We start from the raw sequence: 22,734 nt of genomic DNA, 5'->3' as shown, positions 1-22,734 counted from the left end.
TTTAGGCATGATTTTAGAAATCTGTTTCTACTGACTTTTGTGGTAATGTTACCCAATTTCATAATTTAAAAAACTGTTAATTCAGTATCCCAGTACACATACATACATACATACATACATATATACATACATATCTCCTTAGCCTTAACTTGCCTAAACTCTAGACACCTGTGTTTACTTCTTTGGATGTCTATTTGTCATCTTAAGCTTAATGTCTAAAACGGAACTCCTTGATACCTACTTGCCCACATCCCAGGTTCCCTGGTACCATTCTTCTTACAGTCTTCCCCCTCTCTATAGATGGCAACTCCTTCTTTTGAGTTTCTTACTTTGCATCATTCTTTACATATCCTTTTCTTTCACATATTCAATTGGTCAGCAGTCTGGCTACTTGTACTTCTGTTTCTTCACTGCCACTGTGGTCTTAGCCATTTCCATCTCTCACTTGGATTTTAGCTTTAGTCAGTAAGTGGCTTCCCTGTTTCTGCCTTTGAGGATTTCTACAGTGTATTCTCAAACGAGCACCAAGAATGATCCTTTAATAAGTTAGGTCATATCACCCTCATGTTCACAGTGCTTTGGAAACTTTCCATTTTGCACAAAGGAAAAAAGCTAACGTCCTTTGGCCTACAAGACACTCCTCAATTTGGCATGCTACCTAATTTTTTAAAAAATGTTTTTATTGATTTCTAGAGAGAGAAGAAAGAGGGATAGAGAGATAGAAACATCAATGAGAGAGAAATATCATTAATTGGCTGCCTCTTGCAATCCAACCAGCTGAGCCACACTGGCCAGGGCAGTGTCAGTGAGTTCTTACTGAGGCATAATATGCAGCCCTTTACACTATATAAACCGTGTGTAATCTTTATGCAAAGTTATATAATGAGATAAAATAGTAAAATAATATATATTGGCCTTTAACTCAGCAAACCTATGTTTTAAAGTTTATTGTAAAGAAGGAATTGAAGAAGAAAAATATATGTGTATAGTAGTAGTATTTGTATTTTTCAAATTAGGAACTGCTACTATCTAAAATGATAACTTCATCCCAAATGGTTAATTACATATAACATAAAACTTGATGGCGAATGGACTGATACAGCCTATTTTAGGAATAAATGTATGAATTATCCATGAAGGAAACTCTGTTTCAAAACACAAGACTTATCTTTATTCTTGTGACTCTGCAAAGACATCATGGTCTTTAGTTTTTTTCTTAAATCTGATTCTTAATGTGAACTTTTATAATAGAGGAAATACTTGCCATAGAAGTAGTTGAGTTGGCTTTTGAAGTGCCAGCATGAATTAAGAAATGTCAAATGTGGTTCTCCCTTTTGTATGGTACTAAAGTGATTTAAACTAATTCCAGTTGTTGTGAAATTTAATAAATCTAACTCCAAATGATTTTGTTCTGTTTTCTTTTGTCTCCTTTTCCAAAAAAGAGATCAGAATTAAGTAGTCTGAAATAAAGTAGTGTTAGTGTTAGGAGGACTTCCCATAGACCTGACAGGCATCAGACCTCAGCACATTTAATTAGGGCCATTTCGGTATAGGGATGGGGGAGGGATTTTAATGTGATTTAAATTCAGGTTAAAAGAGATTTCTGAATATGGTCCTAGATTTTATGCCAAAATTTCCAAATTAGAATGACACCTAATTCTGAAATGTGGGAATGGGGGAAAAGCTTATTGTTTTTTCTGCATGTTATCGCTGGCTGAACAACTTGTCTTCTAAACAATTCAGGACGTTGTACTTTTTTGGGGTAAACCAAAGTTCCCATTTTAGTGGTTGTATTGAATAGGACTGGTCACTTTTTAAAAAGTTGGTATCAAATACTGAATCTTAGCTTGCCTGTGGCCCTGGGAAGGGAAGATGTGAGAGGGCCCTGAGAATAGGCAGTGTTCTGAAAAGAACCCAGGTTCTCCTTTACTTCTACTCATTTTCTTAGCAAAAGCAGTTGGATTAAACTTTTTAAAGTACCTAATTTGAAGGATTTGCCCGAGATTATTCTTTACTGTGAATTATTTCAATTGTGCATTAGAAGAAAGAAATCTCAGATACCCTTTTTAATGGTTAATTAGTTCTAAGGCAGTGGTTCTCAACCTTCCTATTGCCGCGACCCTTTAATACAGTTCTTCATGTTGTGGTGACCCCCAGTTTCGTTTTTACAAATTGAACATAATTAAAGCATAGTGATTAATCATAAAAACAATATGTAATTATATATGTGTTTTCCCATGGTCTTAGGCGACCCCTGTGAAAGGGTCGTTCGACCCCCAAAGGGGTCGCGACCCACAGGTTAAGAACCGCTGTTCTAAGGGAAGTTGAAGAAAATAAGGGAGAAGGAATACATAATTTTTGATTGTGAGGTACATGAATGGGAATACTTTGAAACAAAACAGTTAACAGTTAATATAGGGCTTTCTATGTAGCAAAGCCCTTTACACACATTAATTTGATGATCACAGTTACCCTCTGATCACTAGTATCTCCACTTTATAGAAGCATTTAAGGCACTGAGAGGTTAATTAGTAGGTGCTTTAGTTGTTGGGGATCCTTGGATAGTATAAGAATCCTGGGACATACATATTTGAGAAGGATTACAGTGATGACTGTGGAGAAAAAGCTTTGTGTGTGATGGGGTGACAATAGAGGAACCTGGGATACTAGGAAACTTATAGTCTTTATGAGAGATGATGGTGGTTATGAGTGGAATGTTAGCTGTGGAGGAGATAAATGGTCATATGAGTGATATGTATATTTTAAAATATTTTAAAATATTCCACATTTCAGAGAGGAAGAGAGAGGGAGAGAGAGAGAGAAATTTCAATGATGAGAGAGAATCATTGATGTGCTACATCCTGCACGCCACCCACTGGGGATCGAGCCCACAACCCCAGGCATGCGCCCTTGACCAAAGTCGAGCCCAGGACCTTTCAGTTTGCAGGCCGATGCTCTATCCACTGAGCAAAACGGGCTAGGGCTCAGATGAGTGATATTTCATAGATAGAGCTAGCAGGGTATGCTTATAACTTGGACGTGGGATAGGAGAAAGGAGCTAAAGATAGTTCTAGAGCAGGGGTGGGCCAACTTTTTGACTCGAGGGCCACAATGGGTTCTTAAACTGGACCGGAGGGCCGGAACAAAAGCATGGATGGAGTGTTTGTGTGAACTAATATAAATTCAGAGTAAACATCATTACATAAAAGGGTACGGTCTTTTTTTTTTTTAGTTTTTTTTTTTAGTTTTTTTTTTAGTTTTATTCATTTCAAACGGGCCATAGTTTGCCCACAGCTGTTCTAGAGTGTTGAGGCTTGAACAACGGGGTGAATGAATGAGGGTTCTGTTACTAGGAATATCCTAGGTTGGGCAGTTTTATTGAGGGGCGGGAGAATAGGTGGTATTAGTGTTTATTTTCAATATGTTAAGCTTGAGATACCTAGTGGAGATGTTAAATTATACTCTTCCAAAGGTCATCTGTGAGTTGGGGATGGAAAAAATAACTTGGGAGTTATCCAAGTATAGATGGGTCCTAGATGAGATTGCTTAGGGAGGAGTGAATGTAGATACAGAAGAGAAAAGGGAGGACTGAACCCACTTAAGTCTTGCAGTATATAGACATCCTGAAAGAAGTGGGAGGCTCTATCAAAGAATTTTAAGGAGTTGCTAGAGGATGTGATGTCTAGAAGCTAAGTGTGGAGGGAGAAGTGTCAGCTGTGTCAGATGCTGCTAGCAAATGAAATATGATAAGACTTAATAACTGACTTTGAATTTGGCTTGCTAAATCCTGTTGACTCTGCTTTGCAATATAGCTCTAAAATTCATAACATACCTTTTCACTCCCTATCAACAAACACTATTATTCAGACTTTAGTCACTTTTCTCCTGGACTATTTTCCTCTTTTGAATTGTTTTTTTTTCTTTACATGTTCATTGTAGAAAATGTGGAAAGCACAGAAATAACAATGAATAAAAAAACTCAAATTCCTTATCCACCTTACCACTAGAAATATAATGACTGATAACACTTGGTTTTGTTTTTTTTCTTTAACTATTTCTATCCATATTTGTAATGCATATATTGTATATATGCTTTTATATAAAATTGATAAAATAGTCTTAAATTTTGCTTTTTAAAATGAACATGGTAGAAATGTAAATATATTAAAAATTCTTTGAGAATATATGTGAATGTGTGGCAACATAAGTTTCCATCATGGTGGGATAGCTTTCTAACTGAACTCCTCACCTGTTTCTCCTTAAATTATATCTTAAATGAGTCCTGATGAATTTTCCTAAAGTATATTCTCTAAGCTTTTAATGCCAAGCTTAGTGATACTCTGTGAGAGCAATACAAATGGCAGGAAATGTGGAAAACAGCAAAAAGTATATTCTTGTCTTTTATAGAACAGCTGTTATAATTTTCATCTATTTCCTGCTAATTTGTCTGTTTATCTAAATGTCCATACACACATATCATTTATTTGTTAACAAGGATCAAAGTATGTTTTTTAAAAAGCCAGCATTTTTTCCATGATTCACTTTTCTATTCTTTGTAATTTTGTGGTCAACGTGCATTAGCAGTTTTGTGATTCCATTTGTCAGATTGCTCTTCAAAAAGATTGTACCATTTGAAACTATATAAGGAATTTTGTTCTCTTTAAATTTTAGGATAGACTACTATCTTGTTGAGCTCTTTTAAATGAAGTTCTACTTGGCTACAAAGATGATGACTAGATAACTTGTTGAGGGTCCTTCTAACCCCCTAGGATAAAGATAATAACTAACATATGTCTAGTATTCTAAAGTTTACAAAGTGAGTTTTCATACATTACTTCTTCCTCATAAGTCCTGTAAGGTAGGTAGGAGAGGTATTGTTATTCTCATTTTAGAGATAAAAAAACAAAACTGATATGCTAGGTTAAGTGACTTGGTCAAGTTTTATTTAAGTACTGGATGCCTGATGCACAAAATTTGTGCAAGGGGCTTGGTCCCCGCCCGGGCCCTGGCTGCCTTGGCTTTGTCCGGAAGGACGTCTGGTCTAAGTAGCATTACGCTTTTTTTTCTTTTTCTTTTTTTTTTTTTAATTAAATATTTATTGTTCAGATTATTACATTTGTTCCTTTTTTTTCCCCCCCATAACTCCCCTCCTCCCAGTTCCCGCCCCACCCTCCGCCCTCACTCCCCACCCACTGTCCTCATCCATAGGTGCACGATTTTTGTCCAGTCTCTTCCCACATCTCCCACACCCCTTTCCCCCCCAGGAATAGTCAGTCCATTCCCTTTCTATGTCCCTGATTCTATTATAATCAACAGTTCATTCTGATCATCAGATTATTTATTCACTTGATTCTTAGATTCACTTGTTGATAGATGCATATTTGTTGTTCATAATTTGTATCTTTACCTTTTTCTTCCTCTTCCTCTTCTTAAAGGATACCTTTCAGCATTTCATATAATCCTGGTTTGGTGGTGATGAACTCCTTTAGCTTTTCCTTATCTGTGAAGCTCTTTATCTGACCTTCAATTCTGAATGATAGCTTTGCTGGATAAAGTAATCTTGGTTGTAGGTTCTTGGTATTCATCACTTTGAATATTTCTTGCCACTCTCTTCTGGCCTGCAAAGTTTCTGTTGAGAAATCAGCTGACAGTCGTATGGGTATTCCCTTGTAGGTAACTGAGTTTCTTTCTCTTGCTGTTTTTAAGATTCTCTCTTTATCTTTTGCTCTTGGCATTTTAATTATGATGTGTCTTGGTGTGGTCCTCTTTGGATTCCTTTTGTTTGGGGTTCTCCGCGCTTCTTGGACCTGTAAGTCCATTTCTTTCACCAGGTGGGGGAAGTTTTCTGTCATTATTTCTTCAAATAGGTTTTCAATATCTTGCTCTCTCTCATCTTCTGGCACCCCTATAATTCTGATGTTGGTACGCTTGAAGCTGTCCCAGAGGCTCCTTACACTATCCTCGCATTTTTGGATTCTTTTTTCATTTTGCTTTTCCGGTTGGATGTTTTTTGCTTCCTCGCATTTCAAATCATTGACTTGATTCTTGCGCTCCTCTGGTCTGCTGTCGGGCGTCTGTATAGTATTCGTTATTTCAGTCCGTGTGTGCTTAATTTCTAGTTGGTTCCCCAATATAAGATCGAGGGTCTTATTAGTTTTCGTGTAGATCTCATTAAGTTTATCGGCAGCTTCTAAACAGTTCTTGAGAGACCTTAAAAGTGTGGTTCTGAACTCTATTTCTTCCATTGACAATTTTGTCCTGTTTCTGTGTCTCTGCATTTTGTTATGCTTCCTTGGTGCACCCCCTAGTGGTCTTTGTTCGAAGTCTTATAGATAAATCTTGATTGTTGTAGCTAATTCCAGGGAGGGTTTGACCTCCAGGCCAAGTGGCTATGAGAGTCAGCTATGAGTGTCAGCAGTGAGAGAACTTCTGTTCTCTAGGGAGGTGCTAATCTAGCCTTTGCCTGAGGCTATCCGGCAAATGCCTCTGTGCAGGGCTTGGGCGGGGCGGGTCGCACAGGATCAACAGGGTGGGCCGGAGAGAGCAGTTATGGCGGCTCTCAGTCCTGTCCCCAGGGGCTCTGCCTCTCTGAGTCCCAGCACCCGCTGCAAAGCTCAGAGAGAAAGCTGCACTCGCTCTGACCGAAGCCAGACAGTCCTGCTTCTCCCGTTTGAGTCTGGGTCCCTAAAGACTCACCCGGATCTGGTGCTCAGAGTCTGCGACTCCCTCCCGATAGAAAACAACAACCGCGCCCGTCGCCACCAGCCCGCTCCGCGCACTCCGCACCTCAGAATTTGACTTCAGCACTGCGCCTCCTCTGAGTGTCCATATGCGTTTCTCTTTCCTCCTAGTTGTAGGACTTCCACTCAGCCAGCGTTCCTGTGGTTCTGGGTGATGTCCCTTCCGTTTTTTGGTTTCACTTTTGAAGTAGTTGTTCAAAGCAGCAAACTCCGGCATTAACCTATGCCGCCATCTTGGTTCTCTCTCAAGAGTTCGGTTCTTAGATCTTGAATCGAGAAAGAAGTTTCTGATCGCATTACGCTTTTATTATAGATTTTAGCAGGGATTTGAATTTGGGCCTTCTAATCGAAATAATCACATTCTTTTTTACTAGATTTCATGCAACTGCACATTTAGAATTGTTTTATGTCAGCTAGTTAAGGTATATTTGTTATATAAAGAAATAAACCCAGTGACAGTATATAAGTATAGTGTTTCAGTATTTATATTTTCTTAAGTATTTCTCAATCCTTTTCTATATCTTCCCACTTTCTCTTTTGAGTAGGAGAAAGTAATTTGATTATATAGCTATATTAAACAACTACCATTTAGGATTTTAGAGAGGAAGGGAGAGGGAGGGAGGGAGGGAGGGAGGGGGGGGGGGAGAGAGAGAGAGAGAGAGAGAGAGAGAGAGAGAGAGAGAGAGAGACACCAATGATGAGAGAAGAATTATTGATCGGCTGCCTCCTGCACAGCCCCCACTGGGACTGAGCCCACAACCTGGGCATATGACCTGACCAGGAATAGAACTGTGACCTCCTGGTTCATAGGTCAGTGCTCAACCACCGAGCCATGCCACCTGGGCAACAACTACCATTTTTTCTAGCATTTGGGGGAAGGGGAAGTTTCACAGTGTTTTCATTTGTGTCTGTGTATTACCACTAAAAAGTATTATCTACAATACTTTCATACATGTAGCATATAAAGTTAGAATCTTTTTGGTTCTAGCACGAATCTAGAATCACAAGCTTTTTAGGATATTAAACTCTTTTGTACTACTTTAACCAAAATTGGTAATCAAGTACTCAGGTATAGTTAGTTGCTTGTTATGTTCACAAAGGAACAGTGAATAAGTGACAGTGATAGTGGAGGTCAAATCAAGAAAGATTATAGCCTTTCCTAGTTTCCTCATAAGGTAGAAGTTTGTAAACCTGAATTGGGAGCTTGGTAGTGGCAATATCATATTCTAGGAATAGACCTAGATTTTCAAGCCTATGTACTATTGCATTCAGTTCTCACAATGTTCTGTACAGGCCATTACGTGCTTAAACATCCCCAATATTTTTTAGAAGTAATTTTTTTGGTTGTTTTTGTTTTTTTCTAGTTGTTGGTCTTGACGATATTATGGACGAAGGAGTTGTTAAAGAAAGTGGCAATGATACCATTGATGAAGAAGAACTGATTTTACCTAACAGGAATTTGAGGGACAAAGTAGAAGAAAATTCAGTGAGATCACCAAGAAAATCACCTCGTTTAATGGCACAAGGTAATCCTTTCAAAGATTACCTAGAAAATCCAAGGTGTAGGGACAGATGTGAGAAATTGTCCGTTTGCTGAGCATTTTGATAATGAGTTTTGAGCTTATACCAATATGCTGACATAATTTTTATAAATTTTAATGGAAATGATACATTCACATAATTTAAAGAATTGACTAGTTCTATGAGTTTCCAGTACTCACTATCGCACTACCCATTTTCATTTCCCCAGAGACATTTATTCCATGTTTCTGAGTAGCATGTATATTGCTACTTTATGATTATTCTGATGTAGGTATTTATTGACTTCCCACTGTGAATTATGATGATTTAGCATTCTTCTCTTGTCCCTATCACACAAAAGTACATTTTCTCATCCTTCTATATAATTTCGTTAGAGCAGTAGTGTTTATGTATGTTACTGTGATTTTCTATTCTAGCAGAGATGATCTGTTTAGTGAACTGTGGTTACTTTTCCTATACATCTTCTTGTCTTTCTGATGTAAGATTTTTTTTTCATTTGCTTATAGCTTTATATATTTGTACACACAGCTTTTTAAAAAATATATTTTTATTGATTTCAGAGAGAAAGGGAGAGGTAGAGAGAGAGAAAGATAGAAACGTCAATGATGAGAGAGAATTATTGATCAGCTGTCTCCCACACGCCCCCACTGGGGATTTAGGTTACAATCCATGTGTCCTGATGGAATTGAACCATGACCATGACCTCCTGATTCATAGGTTGTCGCTCAACCACTGAGTCATGCCGGTCAAGCTCTACTCAGAGCTTTTGTATACATGTTAATAATTACACCCCAACCACTCTGCCAGTTGTCTAAATTTTTCCTAAAGATATATGTGCATATCAGATATTCTGTAATTGTTATTTCATTGAAGAAATATCTCTGGGAGCCTTTGATCTACTCCTAAGGGCTCTCCCCTTACCATTCTGAAGATTCTGTTGTGTATTACAGTTTCTATTTTCTCTTTTTTGGCTTAATGCCTTCATTTTGGTGACACACTTCTTGTATATTTGTAAATGTGATTAATTTGTTCTCATTGAAGTCATGGTTTGGTTGAGCATTGAATTCAGGGTTGGAAATAATTTTCCTTCAGAAAGTTAAAACTGTTCCATTTTTTTGGGGGGGGATATGTTAGCTACTTTTCTTCTGGAACTTAGTGGAATCTCTTCCTTATCAGCTCTAGTGCTTTGATATTTCTGATACTGCATCTTGGTGTAGGTGTGTTTTATATATTGAGCTTGGTATTCAGTAAGTCTTTTTAGTCTGAAACTGTTACTATTCAATTCTGGGAACATTTCTTGGATTGTTTCATTGGTAATTCCCTCTTTATTTTCTCTGCTCTTGCTTTCTGGAAGTCCTGTTAATCTATCTATCCTATCTAATAAAAGACAAAAAGGGTAATTAACCGTACCTCTGCTATACTTCCCATTGGCTAATCAGCACCATATGCAAATTAACTGCCATCCAAGACGGCAGCTAATTTGCATACTGCAGGCAGGGCTGGCCAGTGACAGATGCCATCTGGGCCGGGTGCGGCCCTGGGCGGCCGGGCTTAGGCGGTGCGATCGCATCACCTAAGCCCTGCCCCAGCCGGGACCCCGTGTGCTGCCTAAGCTCCGCTCCCAGCCGGGACCCCCGTGTGCCGCCTAAGCCCCGCTGCCCCCTGGGACCCTATTGCAATCCCAGAGCAGGCAAGTGCGGAAGGTGGGCGGCCCCCAGGTGGGCCTGCTGCTGGGATGCCATGGCAATCCCAGAGCAGGCAAGTGTGGAGGGTGGCGGGCCCCAGGTGGGCCTGCTGCTGGGATCACCATGGCAATCCCAGAGCAGGCAAGTGTGGAGGGTGGCGGGCTCCAGGTGGGCCTGCTCCTGGGATCGCCATGGCGATCCCAGAGCAGGAAAGTTCCCCATAGGCAGCACCCAGCAGGGCCTGCCCCTGGTCTCTGAAGTGATCTGGTGATCCATGAGCAGGAAAGCGCAGCCTGCAGGCAGCACCCCACCCTGGCCACAGCTCAAGGGAGAGAAAAACACGCAGTGGAGGCCAGGAGCCTGAGATACCAACACAGAGGGGCGCCTGCTCCAAGCCTCCATGGTGTGGCTGGTGGCCGGCCCCCAGTGGGGACACACAAACACACACACACACACACACACACACACACACACACACGACGCCTGTTCTGAGCCTCTGCTGCCAGACTGTGGCCGTCAGTAGGACATCCACTGAGGGCTCTCGGACTGTGAGAAGGCAGGCTGTGCTGAGGGCACCCCACCCCCAGTGCACAAATTTCATGCACCGGGCCTCTAGTCCTCCTATCTAATAAAAGAGAAACACGGTAATTAGCATACGACCGCTACCCTCCCCATTGGCTGATCAGGGCAATATGCAAATTAACTGTCAGCCAAGATGGCGGCCGGCAGCCAGGCAGCTTGAAACTAACATGAGGCTTGCTTGCTTCAGTGACGGAGGAAACCAACGTTCCCCGCCTGCCTTGCCGGCCTCTGAGCTGCAACTCTAAGCAACTATGTAACAAATATAGAAGCTAAACAAAACTCCAGAAACCTGCTTTAGTCCGCAGTGCTTCAGCCAGCAGGATTGCAACATTGTAAGCAAAGGTCACATTGGACCTTCAGCATTGGAGGCCTAAGAGCTGGAGCCAAGCCTCAAAGCTAAAGCTGGCCAGAATAAAAAGAAAAAAAGGAGCAGTTGGGAGCTTCAGTCACCCCCAGCCTGAAAACAGCCCTCATCCCCTCACCCAGGCTGGCCAGGCACCCCAGTGGGGACCCTCACCCTGATCCAGGACACCCTTCAGGGCAAACCAGCCGGCACCCACCCATGCACCAGGCCTCTATCCTATATAGTAAAAGGGTAATATGCCTCCTGGCACCGGGATCAGCGTGACAGGGGGCAGCGCCCAAACCCCCTGATCGCCCTGTGGCTCTGTGTGTGACAGGGGGTGGGGCCACAACCCCCTGAGCAGCCCTGCCCTGTGCCTGCTGGGGGGAGCTCCCCAACCCCCCCCCTCCCCCCACGGACCCTGCTCTGTGTGTGATGGGGTAGAGCCATAGCCTCCCCATTGGCCCTGCCTTGAGTGTGAGAGTGGCGGCGCCCCAACCCCCTGATCGGCCCTGCTCTGTGGGTGATAGAGGGCGGTGCCCCAACCCCCTGATGGGCCCTCCTCTGTGGGTGATAGAGGGCGGTGCCCCAACCCCCTGGTCGGCCCTGCTCTGTGCGTGACGGGGTGGCGCTGCAACCTCCCCATCGACCCTACCTTGAGTGTGACAGGGATGGTGCCCCAACCCCCCAATTGGCCCTACCCTGAGCGTGACTGAGGGTGGCATCACAACCTCCCAATCTGTCCTGCTCTGTGCATGATGGGGCGGCGCCCCAACTCCCCAATCGGCCCTGCTCTGAGCCCAACCAGGGGCTGCACCTAGGGATTGGGCCTGCCCTCTGCCACCCAGGAGCAGGCCTAAGCCAGCAGGTCGTTATCTCCCGAGGGGTCCCAGACTGCGAGAGGGCATAGGCCGGGCTGAGGGACCCCCCTCCCCCCCATGCACAAATTTTTGTGCACCGGGCCTCTAGTATACATATATACACACACACATACAGAGATAGATAGATAGATAGATAGATAGATAGATAGATAGATAGATAGATAGATAGATAGATAGGTAGAGTGGAAGTGAGAGGGAAAGAGATAGAAACATCAATGATGAGAATCATTGATCAGCTGCCTCCTGCATGCCCTTGACTGAGGGTGGAGCCCATAACCCAGGCATGTGACATGACTGGGATTCAAACCTTGACCTCCTGGTTCATGGGTTGATGCTCATCAGCTGGGTCATTAGTAGCTTCTTGATCATCCTTGTTTGGCTTCCAAACTGTCAGTTTTCTCTTCTGTTATTTCCTTTTAGATTTATGCCTTTTTTTAGCTTTAGTGGGGTTTTGAAAAGTGGATTGACTTAGATGCATATGTTTACTTTGTCATCTTTTTCTCAATTTATATTTTTAATAATTTATTTTGTATATACTTGTGACTTTGAGAAATGAAAAGAATAGAATGCATATTATAGACAAATTTTTGGCCTATACAGCTAGGCTTCAGACTAAGGCAGTTGATATTTAGAGGAGAAAAAGGGACTTTTTACCCTTTGCTCAATAAATCAATTACTATTGCAAAACCATTTTTTAAAAAATATATTTTTATTTCAGAGAGGAAGGCAGAGAGAGAGAGAGAAACATCAGTGATGAGAGAGAGAATCATTGATCAGCTGCCTCCTGCACGCCCCCAACTGGGGATCGAGCCTACAACCTGGGCATGTGCCCTTGACCAGAATCAAAACCGGGACTCTTCAGTCCGCTCTATCCACTGAGCCAAACCACCTAGGGCCATTTTTTTTTTTTTATCTGAATACTTTCTCAGTTAAATATGCTATTCATTTATCATTTTTAGCAACCATTTAGGTCAGGAGTCCTCAAACTTTTTAAACAGGGGCCAGTTCACTGTCCCTCAGACCGTTGGAGGGCCGGACTATAGTTTAAAAAAAAACAAACTATGAACAAATTCCTATGCACACTGCACATATCTTATTTTGAAGTAAAAAAACAAAACGGGAACAAATGCAATATTTGTATTTGCGTGTGGCCCGTGGGCCGTAGTTTGAGGACCCCTGACTTAGGTAATGGATGTTAAATGTTCTTCATTTATTTTATGTCAGGGTAGGTGAATAAAATAGAGCTGTAAATTATTACAAGCTGTCTTCAAAGCTTTACAAATTATCTAAATACTAATAACCAGCCATTAAAATTTTAGTTATTTAACAGTATTATATAGTTGAACATGTGATAAACAGTTTATAATCCACTAAGAAAAAACTTGAGTGCTTAACCTCATGACCAAATATTATAGATTTGGATGACCATATAATTTTTTGTCCAAGCTGGGGCACTTAAGAGTGAAAGGGTATGCTCTGACATAGGACTGTTATAGACAGATAGGGACATTTATACTTTAAGAGTCCCATAGTTTAGTGATGAATGACAAATTAGGAAAGTGTTCTAAATATGGGTGCATAGTAGGATTTTGCATTAAAAGGAAGGGGAATTTAAAAAAAGCTGATAGTGTTTAGTTATACAGAATTGATTCAGAAGTATAGGATATGCATAGGTTTGGAAATAGCTTTTTATTTTATAGTTTAGTTTGTGAGTTGTTTTTTGTTTTTAACTTAGTGAATTATTTAGCTTTCTCTTTTTCCAATATTTTTTTTTCTTTCCCACACTTTTATGTTTCTCCTTCCCGTAGATAAAATAAAATATACAGATAGGGAAAGAAGGAAAATTAATAGATTTTTTTTTATTAGAAGCATTGTTAAAGGTGAGAAGGTTTATTCAATTATTTTCATACTCTTCATTTTCTTCTATGATACATTTTCTTGGCTTAAGTGTTTTTCATTGTAATTTTTCTTCCTGTTGATCTAATACTCTAGTATATACTTCATTTCCTCTTTTAGGAATAGCTTGGATGCTAAAATGGTAATATAAGTGAAGCACATTCAAAAAGAATTTGAGTTCTTTTGAAGTTGTGCTTTAAAACACAGAGCTTGTTTGTAATAGGTAGTTTAGTTCATTTTATTGGTAGTTGAATTTTTGTTTGGGTTTTATATATTTAAAAATATTTAATGTTTAAAATGGTATGGCAGCCTTGCTTTAGGATGGGTATTGATGTAAATGAAGCTTTTTAAACTTATTTTACTCCCAGCTTATTTCTTTTTATTTTTTCCTTTATTGATTAAGGTATTACGTATGTGTCCTTATCCACCCATTGCGCGCCCCCCCCCCCCAGCTTATTTCTGATCGAAAAGAGACTTGGTTTAAAAAAAAAAAAAAAAAAGAGCCCTAGCTGGTTTGACTTAGTGGATAGAGGGGTCAGCCTGTAGACTAAAGGGTCCTGGGTTCGATTCCAATCAAGGGCACATGCCCGGGTTGCTGGCTCGATCCCCAGTAGGGGGCGTGCAAGAGGCAGCCAATCAGTGGTTCTCTCTCATCATTAATGTTTCTATCCCTCTCCCTTATTCTCTGAAATCAATAAAAATATGTTAAAAAAAAGAGATGATGAAAACATTTGTCTTATAATAAGGTATAATAGTCTAAACTTTAGAGGTTTCCCCCCCTGCCAGAATTTATAGAACTTTGATAAATATAAAATTTAACATGTATGTATATATCTTAAAATCACCATCATGAGTAACTGTTCAGGACATTTTCGTTGAAATGATACATTTTGTAGCTCAGAATAAAGAAGTGTATATTCTAGGTTGTATTGAAATAAAAACACATGGCAAAATAGCTAAGTTATTTTTATTTTTTTCCCTTGTGATAGAACAAGTAAGAAGTTTGCGACAAAGCACTATTGCCAAGCGTTCAAATGCAGCACCTTTAAATAGCACAAAAAAAGCACCTGTGAAGACTGTATCTGCCCCTAAAGCAGGCGGGAAACAACCAGAAAGGTGTCAGATAAAAGAAGAAGCTTGTGCATCACCGAAACCTGAGTATCATAAAGAGAGCAGAAGGAGCAGTCGGCATCTTGAACAAACTGAAGTATCGGAAGTATCTGTGTCTTCAAGTCACTCTTCAGTGTCATCTTGTCTTGAAATGAAGGATGAAGTTGGATTAGATTCTAAGAAGTGTAATAATCAGGAAAAAGCAAATGTGCCATCTGATGAAATAAATTGTCCACTCCTTTCAAAGACTTGTGATAGTATTGAAGAAAAGAAAAATGAAGCTCTGGTGGAATGTAAAATCAAGACTGTTAGTAGCCCATTGTTTACATTTTCAGGTAAAGAAGAACATGAACAGAATGATTCTGTTTCAGATAAAGTGGATGAGACTATTGTTGAAGAAATGAGTACAAAGGTTGAACAAGAATCAAAGGAAACGGTCAAATTATCCCTTGAAGGTGACCAAATTGTTAAGGAACCAGAATCTGCTGCTGCTCTCTGTGGTGATGCTGCTTGTACAAATCCAAATAAGACCGAAAAGAACCTTGTAGGTTTGTCTAGCACTGTGGATGAAGTAAATGAATGCCATTTGGAATTGAAGAATACGATGGAATTTGATCAAGCTAAGAACTCTCTTCATAGAAATGAACTAGAACCATTGAGTTATTGTAAAGACATAGAGTCTAATCATAAACAGTTGGAGAGCACTGAATTTAACAAATCAAACTTGGATGAGGCGGTTACTAGTGCTTTTGAACCAGAGTGTAATATTGTAGAAAATGCTATTTGTGATGTGCCTGACCAAAATTTAAAACAGTTGAATATTGTTGAAAGTATTAAAATGGAGTCTCATGAAACAGCAACCCTTCAGGATGACAGAAACAGCCCATCAAATAGTGTTTCTTGCTTAGAGTCAAAAAACATAAAATCCAAACACACAAAACCTGTAATTCACTCTAAGCAAAGCATGAGCACAGATACTTTGAAAAAAATTGTTGCAGCAAAGCATGAATTAACGCATATCAAAACTAAAGCTAGTGTCAAAAGTGTGAAACGGAATGCCGATGAACTAGAGTCTCAGCAAAATTTTCATAGGCCAGTCAAAGTGAGAAAAAAACAAGTTGATAAGCATTCAAAGATTCAGAGTTGCAATTCTGGGGCTAAGTCTGTGAAAAATCAAGCTCATTCTAATTTGAAAAAAACACAAGATCAAAATTTAGTACAGATTTCCAAACCTGTAACACATTGGTTGAGTGATAAGCCTCATGATCAGCCTGGTTGCTCTAAAGAACCTCATCATCCTGCACAAACTGGACATCTATTACCGTCCTGCCAGAAACAGTGCCACAAGCCCCAACAGCTGGCTCCAGCAGTAAAAACCAATAGTCATGTGAAGGAAGAGTTTGAACATGCAAGTGGTGCAGAACATTTTAAGGAGGAGGATAAACTGAAACAAAAAAAACCCGAGAAGAACCTACAACCCCGCCAAAGAAGAAGCAGCAAAAGTTTTTCTTTGGATGAGCCACCATTGTTCATTCCAGATAACATAGCTACCATAAAAAAAGAAGGCTCAGATCATAGCTCTTCATTTGAAAGCAAATATATGTGGACTCCCAGCAAGCAGTGTGGGTTTTGCAAAAAACCCCATGGCAACAGGTGTGTGTGTGTGTGTGTGTGTGTGTGTGTGTGTGTGTGAGTGAGAGAGAGAGAGAGAGAGAGAGAGAGAGATGTGTGATGTGTACATTGAAGAGAAATTCCTTTTTTAGTGTGGGATTAGTGTGAACATTTTAATAGAAAGAAATTAACATACAAAGACTTTTGCAGAAAAAAAAACCCCTCATCAATCCTGGATTAGTGATAGGAAGATGGAGCCACTGAATTTGCAAATATATTATCTTAGCACATTTTAAAAAGTATAGCGTGACCAGCAGTCGGTATATGTGGAAATGTTCCATCATTGTAACCAGTTGGTTTAATTTAGTCATTACATATAGAGAAACAAATTTTTTCTGCTAATCAGAAAATGGTTACACTGCCTTGGGTCTCTATATATTTTATTTGGCTGGAGAAAAATTAGTAATAAAGTGTGAAGGTCATAGTGGAAATTCTGTTTCTTTTGAAGGTTTGGGGAGAGGGGGTTAAATGAAGCACACTATAACTTCAACTACTTCATAACAATCAAACTTAACCTTGGAGTGAAATTTGACAGCTAAAACAACTGCTATATTACCCAGGTGAATTTTATATGTATCATGGAATGGAGTAAAAACATTTATTAGTTTCTTTTTGGAAAATTTTAGTGATTTGGAGGATTTCTAGTGAATTCTGATCCTTTAAGAAATGATTTTTAACACTGTCTTTGGCATTCTTTCCTTAGGAATCAGTGTTTTGTAGTTGATGGTACTTCCACCCCCTGTCCCCCATCCCCCATCCCGGCCCATATATTTTATTTGCTAGTTTTTTAAGAAAGGAAAACAAGAAGTGAAGTGGATATTGCAGCTACAAGATTATCCTGTTCAAGTGTTAAGATTGCTGTTGGGACTTCTATCAACATTGATAATGATAAAAGAACATTAAAACTTGCACATTGTAATGTTCTCCTTACTCATGAAAGTAAATGTTATAATGACTTTCACAGCACTGTCAGATTACATAAGTGAAACTATTTTGGGGGGACCTTTTAGTAAAGTGTTGTACATTATTTTAGTGTGGGAAAATGTGGTTGGGGAGAGTGTGTGGGTAGTTTTGGGGCTATTCCTGTAAAAAATCAAGTTGATGTCAAAGGGCTTCTTCATTGTTGATTCAGCCTGTGGCCTATTTTTAGTGTGATTGGTTATTTTATAACAACATATTTCAGTTTTTCAAAGTTGTGACTTGTTTGAAGGTAGTGCTACATTTGCCCTCACTTATATCTTTATGCTTTTTTTAAAAACTTAAAACACTTTATTCAAATATTCTAAAGTGGGCCTGTTGAATTTTTAGGTCTAAGAGAATTCGGGGCTGGAAGGTACATGTAAGTGCTCTTTTATGCCAGCCCCTTTTTCTTTCTTCCAGAATCTTCTATAAACTATCCCAGTGACATGTGGTCAGAGGAATAGAATAGGAGTCTTAGAGTGAATGAATTTCTAAAATGAAACTTTGGCCAAGAGTTGGAAGCCAGGTTAAGGATGTTATTATGTAACTTTTTTTGCAGATAAAAGTTCTGTTCTGATGATCAGTCCTTAGTAGTTCTGCTCAGGCTTTTAGATGATGACTGTCACTTTATCAACATCAACAGTTATTTTCCTAAAGTGAAGATTAAGTGTTAAGTCCCACTTTTTTTTTTTTTTTTAATCGAGTGCTGCCTTTTGGTTCTACTCTGTAAGATCTAGAATTTTTTTGCTTCAGTCTGGAAAATGACAGTATAGGGATTTTGAGTTCATCCTGTGTAATTTATATGAATAATAACATTGGAAACAGTCTTGGAAGAATCATTACACATTACTTCAATTTTGTGAATAAAGAACCCTAAATAAATGATTGGTTTTTTTTCTTTACGTATTAACTAGCCTGCACTTTGACACATTGTGCTTATATATATTGAGGTTACTCAAAGAATGTACCAGTCATGCAGCATGTAATTTTCTTTAATTCATGCATAAGAATATGAATTAGTTAGGAAGGGCATATTTGGAAATAATTTTCATCTTTTTCATTTCATGCACTAGCCCATTGAAAGCTATTTTCTAGCACTTAAGACAGACAGCTTTGCTTCTGTAAAGACTATTTTAATAAGTCTTAAGCGTTTTACATCTATTCTAATAGAGGTTAGCTTCTTGAATGTGTTCCCAGTGGAAATTATGTTTTTAAATAAATTTGTTCATGGTATGGCCAAATGTAATATTTGACCATAAGCAGAAACAGTAAGTATTGACTCTAACAATTGACACATCATACTGGCCTGTTTTTTATTTGTTTATATTTTAGATTCTGTTTTCTTGATTCAGCCATACAACAAAGGTGTACACATTATTTTAAAAACCAGTTATTTCTCATTTAAAAAAAATTAATGTCACTTTTGAACTACTTGTAAACATAAGCCAGCTAGTGTATCAGAAGGAACAGATAGTCTTTTCATACTACCTTGTAGTTATTAGTTGTCCTGAAAACATTTGCATCTTTATATTACAATTTCTTGTTCAGTTATAGAAGATTAGTTTATTGGATGAAATCTAAAACAAATTTTAGCTGAATGGATTGAAAGCTTTACAATCAAAGCAACCTTTTCTGAGAAGGAAATTTTCGCCTAGAATAAATAATACTGGGTTTTTTCGTTTCAGGACTTTAAGAGTTTGAAAAGTATTTTTTTCTGCAGATAAGGTTCTTAGTGACAAAAACAGGATTAAAGTTTATGTGGAATTGAACCCTTTTATTTTAGAAAAGAATGAGTGTATATACATTCACAGTAATGCCTAGATTTGCCACTTAACAGAACTGAAGGCCCATCTTGTAACAATTACTTTGTCAATGAATTAATGACATGAATTTGTTAAGAATAGGAATTCAGTGTTGCCTCTGGGGGTTACTTTGAAAAAAAACTTGAAAATTTTCTAAAAATATTTTGGCTTATGCCAAAAAGATTAGAATATTAAATTAGATTCTAATTATAGTGGATCTCATTTAATTTTTTTAAATTTTTATTTAAAATTTTGTGTATGAACCTATAATAGAACAAAAATATTTCCAGACTCTTCAATTTAATTGATATATGCTGACTTGGTCCCCTTAATTAATCCAGAGCTAAACTATACATTATATATACATAGACATACACAAATTTTATATATATATATATATATATATATATATATATATATATATATATATATATATGATTTCAGTGAAAGCGTTAACATCCAGGTTGTAGAATTATTTTGTTAAGCCTCACTGGAGGATATTTTTTTTTCCATGATTTTTAGAGAGAGTGGAAGGGTGGGAGGGAGAGAAACATCAATGTGAGAGGTACATTGGTTGCCTCCCACATGCGCCCCAAATGGGGCCAGGGATAGAGCCTGTGACCCTTCAGTTCAACGGCCAATACTCTAACCACTGGGCAAAGCTGGCCAGGGCCCAGGTTGTAGCCTTTTAAGTGATTTTTACCTAGTAGTAACCAGATCAAGGACAGCAGAAAAAGAGAGAGTAACCATGTTAGCAGTGTGATACATACCCCCCCGCCCCCCATGAGAAATAATACAAAAAGGGAAGAAAATACATAATCTTACCTTTGTGAATCTATACACTATAACTGGTCATAATGTATAGGTTTTTAAGCAGTGTCTTACTCTGACAATGGAAATAAAGGGAAATCCCTATTAGCTTTCCTTTAATATTTCAAAGACATTGTTTTCAAGCAGTAGCAACTTTGCAATGTGAATAGAACTTTTAAGCATCTGTATTCAATTTATTTTTCTGTTGGCTGTAAGTTTTTATAATTGAAACATGGACCCATCTAAAATGTCCCCAAACCTAAAGAAACAATTTCTGTATTGCAAATTAACCATGTTGTTTAAAAGCTTACATAATAGGGTTATGAATCCAAAACATTCTAGTTTTTGTTTTTACATAAGGCACGAGATTTTTTGTTTTTTCCTCCTAAACCAAATGATCATTGGGGAAATGGTGACTTATAAAGCCAGCACAGTTAGGGTAAAGAATGGTGAATTAAAGACTTGAAGTCTTGGTTTCCTTCATGCACAGCAGTAGCTTGGTATACAGTAGAAAGGCACAGAACAAGAGTGCTGCTATTGAGGAATGAGAGATTTGGGATAACTTTTCAGGATACCATGTAAAGCATGAACCTCTTATGATTTTTGTATTTCCAATATTAAAACAGAACCTCTGGTGTATTTAGGGAGAGTTGGGCATGTAACTGTGTTTTACGTTTAATATCTTCCTATTGGACCACAATTTTTTATTTTTATTTTTTTTTTCTTAATTAAATCTTTATTGTTCAGGTTATTATAGTTAGTCCTCTTTTTTCCCCCCATAGCTCCCCTCCACCCAGTTCCCACCCCACCCTCTGCCCTTACCACCGCCCCCCCCCCCCACTGTCCTCATCCATAGGTATATGATTTTTGTCCAGTCTTTTCCCGCATCCCCCCCCCCCACCAAGAATAGTCCACTCCCTTTCTATGCCCCTGATTATATTCACCAGTTTATTCTGTTCATCAGATTATTTATTCACTTGATTTTTAGATTCACTTGTTGATAGATGTGTATTTGTTCATAATTTGTATCTGTACCTTTTTCTTCTTCCTCTTCTTAAAGGATACCTTTCAGCATTTCATTTAATACTGGCTTGGTGTTGATGAACTCCTTGAGCTTTTTCTTATCTGTGAAGCTCTTTATCTGACCTTCAATTCTGAATGATAGCTTTGCTGGGTAAAGTAATCTTGGTTGTAGGTTCTTGGTATTCATCACTTTGAATATTTCTTGCCACTCCTTCTGGCCTGCATAGGTTCTATTGAGAAATCAGCTGACAGTCGTATGGGTATGCCCTTCTAGGTAACTGACTGTTTTTCTCTTGCTGCTTTTAAGATTCTCTCTTTGCCTTTGCTCTTGGCATTTTAATTATGATGTGTCTTGGTGTGGTCCTCTTTGGATTTCTTTCGTTTGGGGTTCTCTGCACTTCCTGGACTTGTAAGTCTATTTCTTTCACCAGGTAGGGGAAGTTTTCTGTCATTATTTCTTCAAATAGGTTTTCAATATCTTGCTCTCTCTCATCTTCTGGCACTCCTATAATTCTGATGTTGGTACGCTTGAAGCTGTCCCAGAGGCTCCTTACACTATCTTCGTATTTTTGGATCCTTTTTCTTTTTGCTTTTCCGGTTGGGTGTTTTTTGCTTCTTCGTATTTCAGATCTTTGACTTGATTCTTGCGATCCTCTAGTCTGCTGTTGGAAGTCTGTATAATATTCTTTATTTCAGTCAGTGTATGCTTAATTTCTAGTTTGTCTTTTTTCACAATCTTGAGGGTCTTACTAGACCAGGGGTGGCAAACTTTTTGACCCGAGGGCCACAATGGGTTCTTAAACTGGACCGGAGGGCTGGAACAAAAGCATGGATGGAGTGTTTGTGTGAACTAATATAAATTCAAAGTAAACATCATTACATAAAAGGGTACGGTCTTTTTTTTTTTTTTTTTTTTTTTTTTTTTAGTTTTATTCATTTAAAACGGGCCGGATTTGGCCCGTGGGCCGTAGTTTGCCCATGGCTGCACTAGACTTTTTGAGGATCTCATTAAATTCATCGGCGGTCTCACCAGATTTCTTGAGTGTCTCACTCAGTTTATCAGCGGTTTCTAGAAAATTCTTGAAAAACCTTAAAAGTGTGGTTTTGAACTCTATATCCAGTAGTTTGCTTTCCTCCATTTCTGTCATTTGTGACCTGTTTCTTTGTCTCCACATTCTGGCTGCTTCCCTGTCTTGATAGAGTGGCTTTCTGTGCTAGGTGTCCTATAGGGCCCAGTGGCTCAACCTCCCCAATTACCTGAGGTGGACACTCTTGGTGCACCCCCTTGTGGGCTTTGTGCACAGCTTTGTAGTTAAGCCTTGATTGTTGTAGGTATCACTGGGAGGAATTGACCTCCAGGCCAATTGGCTGTGAGAATCAGCTGTGTCTGCAGTGGGAGAACTTCTGTGCTGGAGACACCCTTCTGGGGCAAGACTTGCTTCAGTGGGGCTTTGGTGCTCACTGAGTCTGTCCCGAGTGTGTCCCTTATGGATCTGAGGAGTTATAATCTGGATGATCCCACTCTGACCACTGGGTCCACTGGCTCTTGGATCTCTAAGGAGGTGCTAATTTAGCCTCTGCCTGAGGCTACCCAGCAGGTGCTCAGCTATGAAGGAATGCAAGCTGCTGTGGGGCCTTGGGCCAGCTGCAGTTTGTTAGGTAATTTTCGGATTGCAAAGGGTCAGGCCT

At 39.2% G+C, this 22,734-nt stretch overlaps 1 protein-coding gene across 13 annotated transcripts in view; it reads left to right on the top strand.

Moving 5' to 3' along the window:
* The window catches only part of PHF3 (PHD finger protein 3), a 99,202-nt gene that overhangs the window by 47,232 nt on the left and 29,236 nt on the right, over positions 1–22,734 (top strand). For 6 of the 13 annotated variants that reach the window (XR_009453477.1, XM_059701283.1, XM_059701278.1 and 3 more), the window contains 2 exons: positions 8,105–8,266; positions 14,659–16,432. The exons of 2 other annotated variants lie outside the window; for them this stretch is intronic. Coding sequence is in view for 8 of the 11 variants with exons in the window: in XM_059701278.1 (XP_059557261.1) it covers positions 8,105–8,266; positions 14,659–16,432 (1,936 nt within the window). In the remaining 3 variants the exon portion in view is untranslated. 5 more of the 13 variants (XM_059701290.1, XM_059701289.1, XM_059701281.1 and 2 more) reach the window with 5 other exon arrangements.

Source organism: Myotis daubentonii, chromosome 6, assembly GCF_963259705.1.
Source record: "Myotis daubentonii chromosome 6, mMyoDau2.1, whole genome shotgun sequence".
NCBI classification, from domain to species: domain Eukaryota; kingdom Metazoa; phylum Chordata; class Mammalia; order Chiroptera; family Vespertilionidae; genus Myotis; species Myotis daubentonii.
The sequence above is the reverse complement of the archived record's forward strand: the minus strand, read 5'-3'. Positions and strand labels throughout refer to the sequence as shown.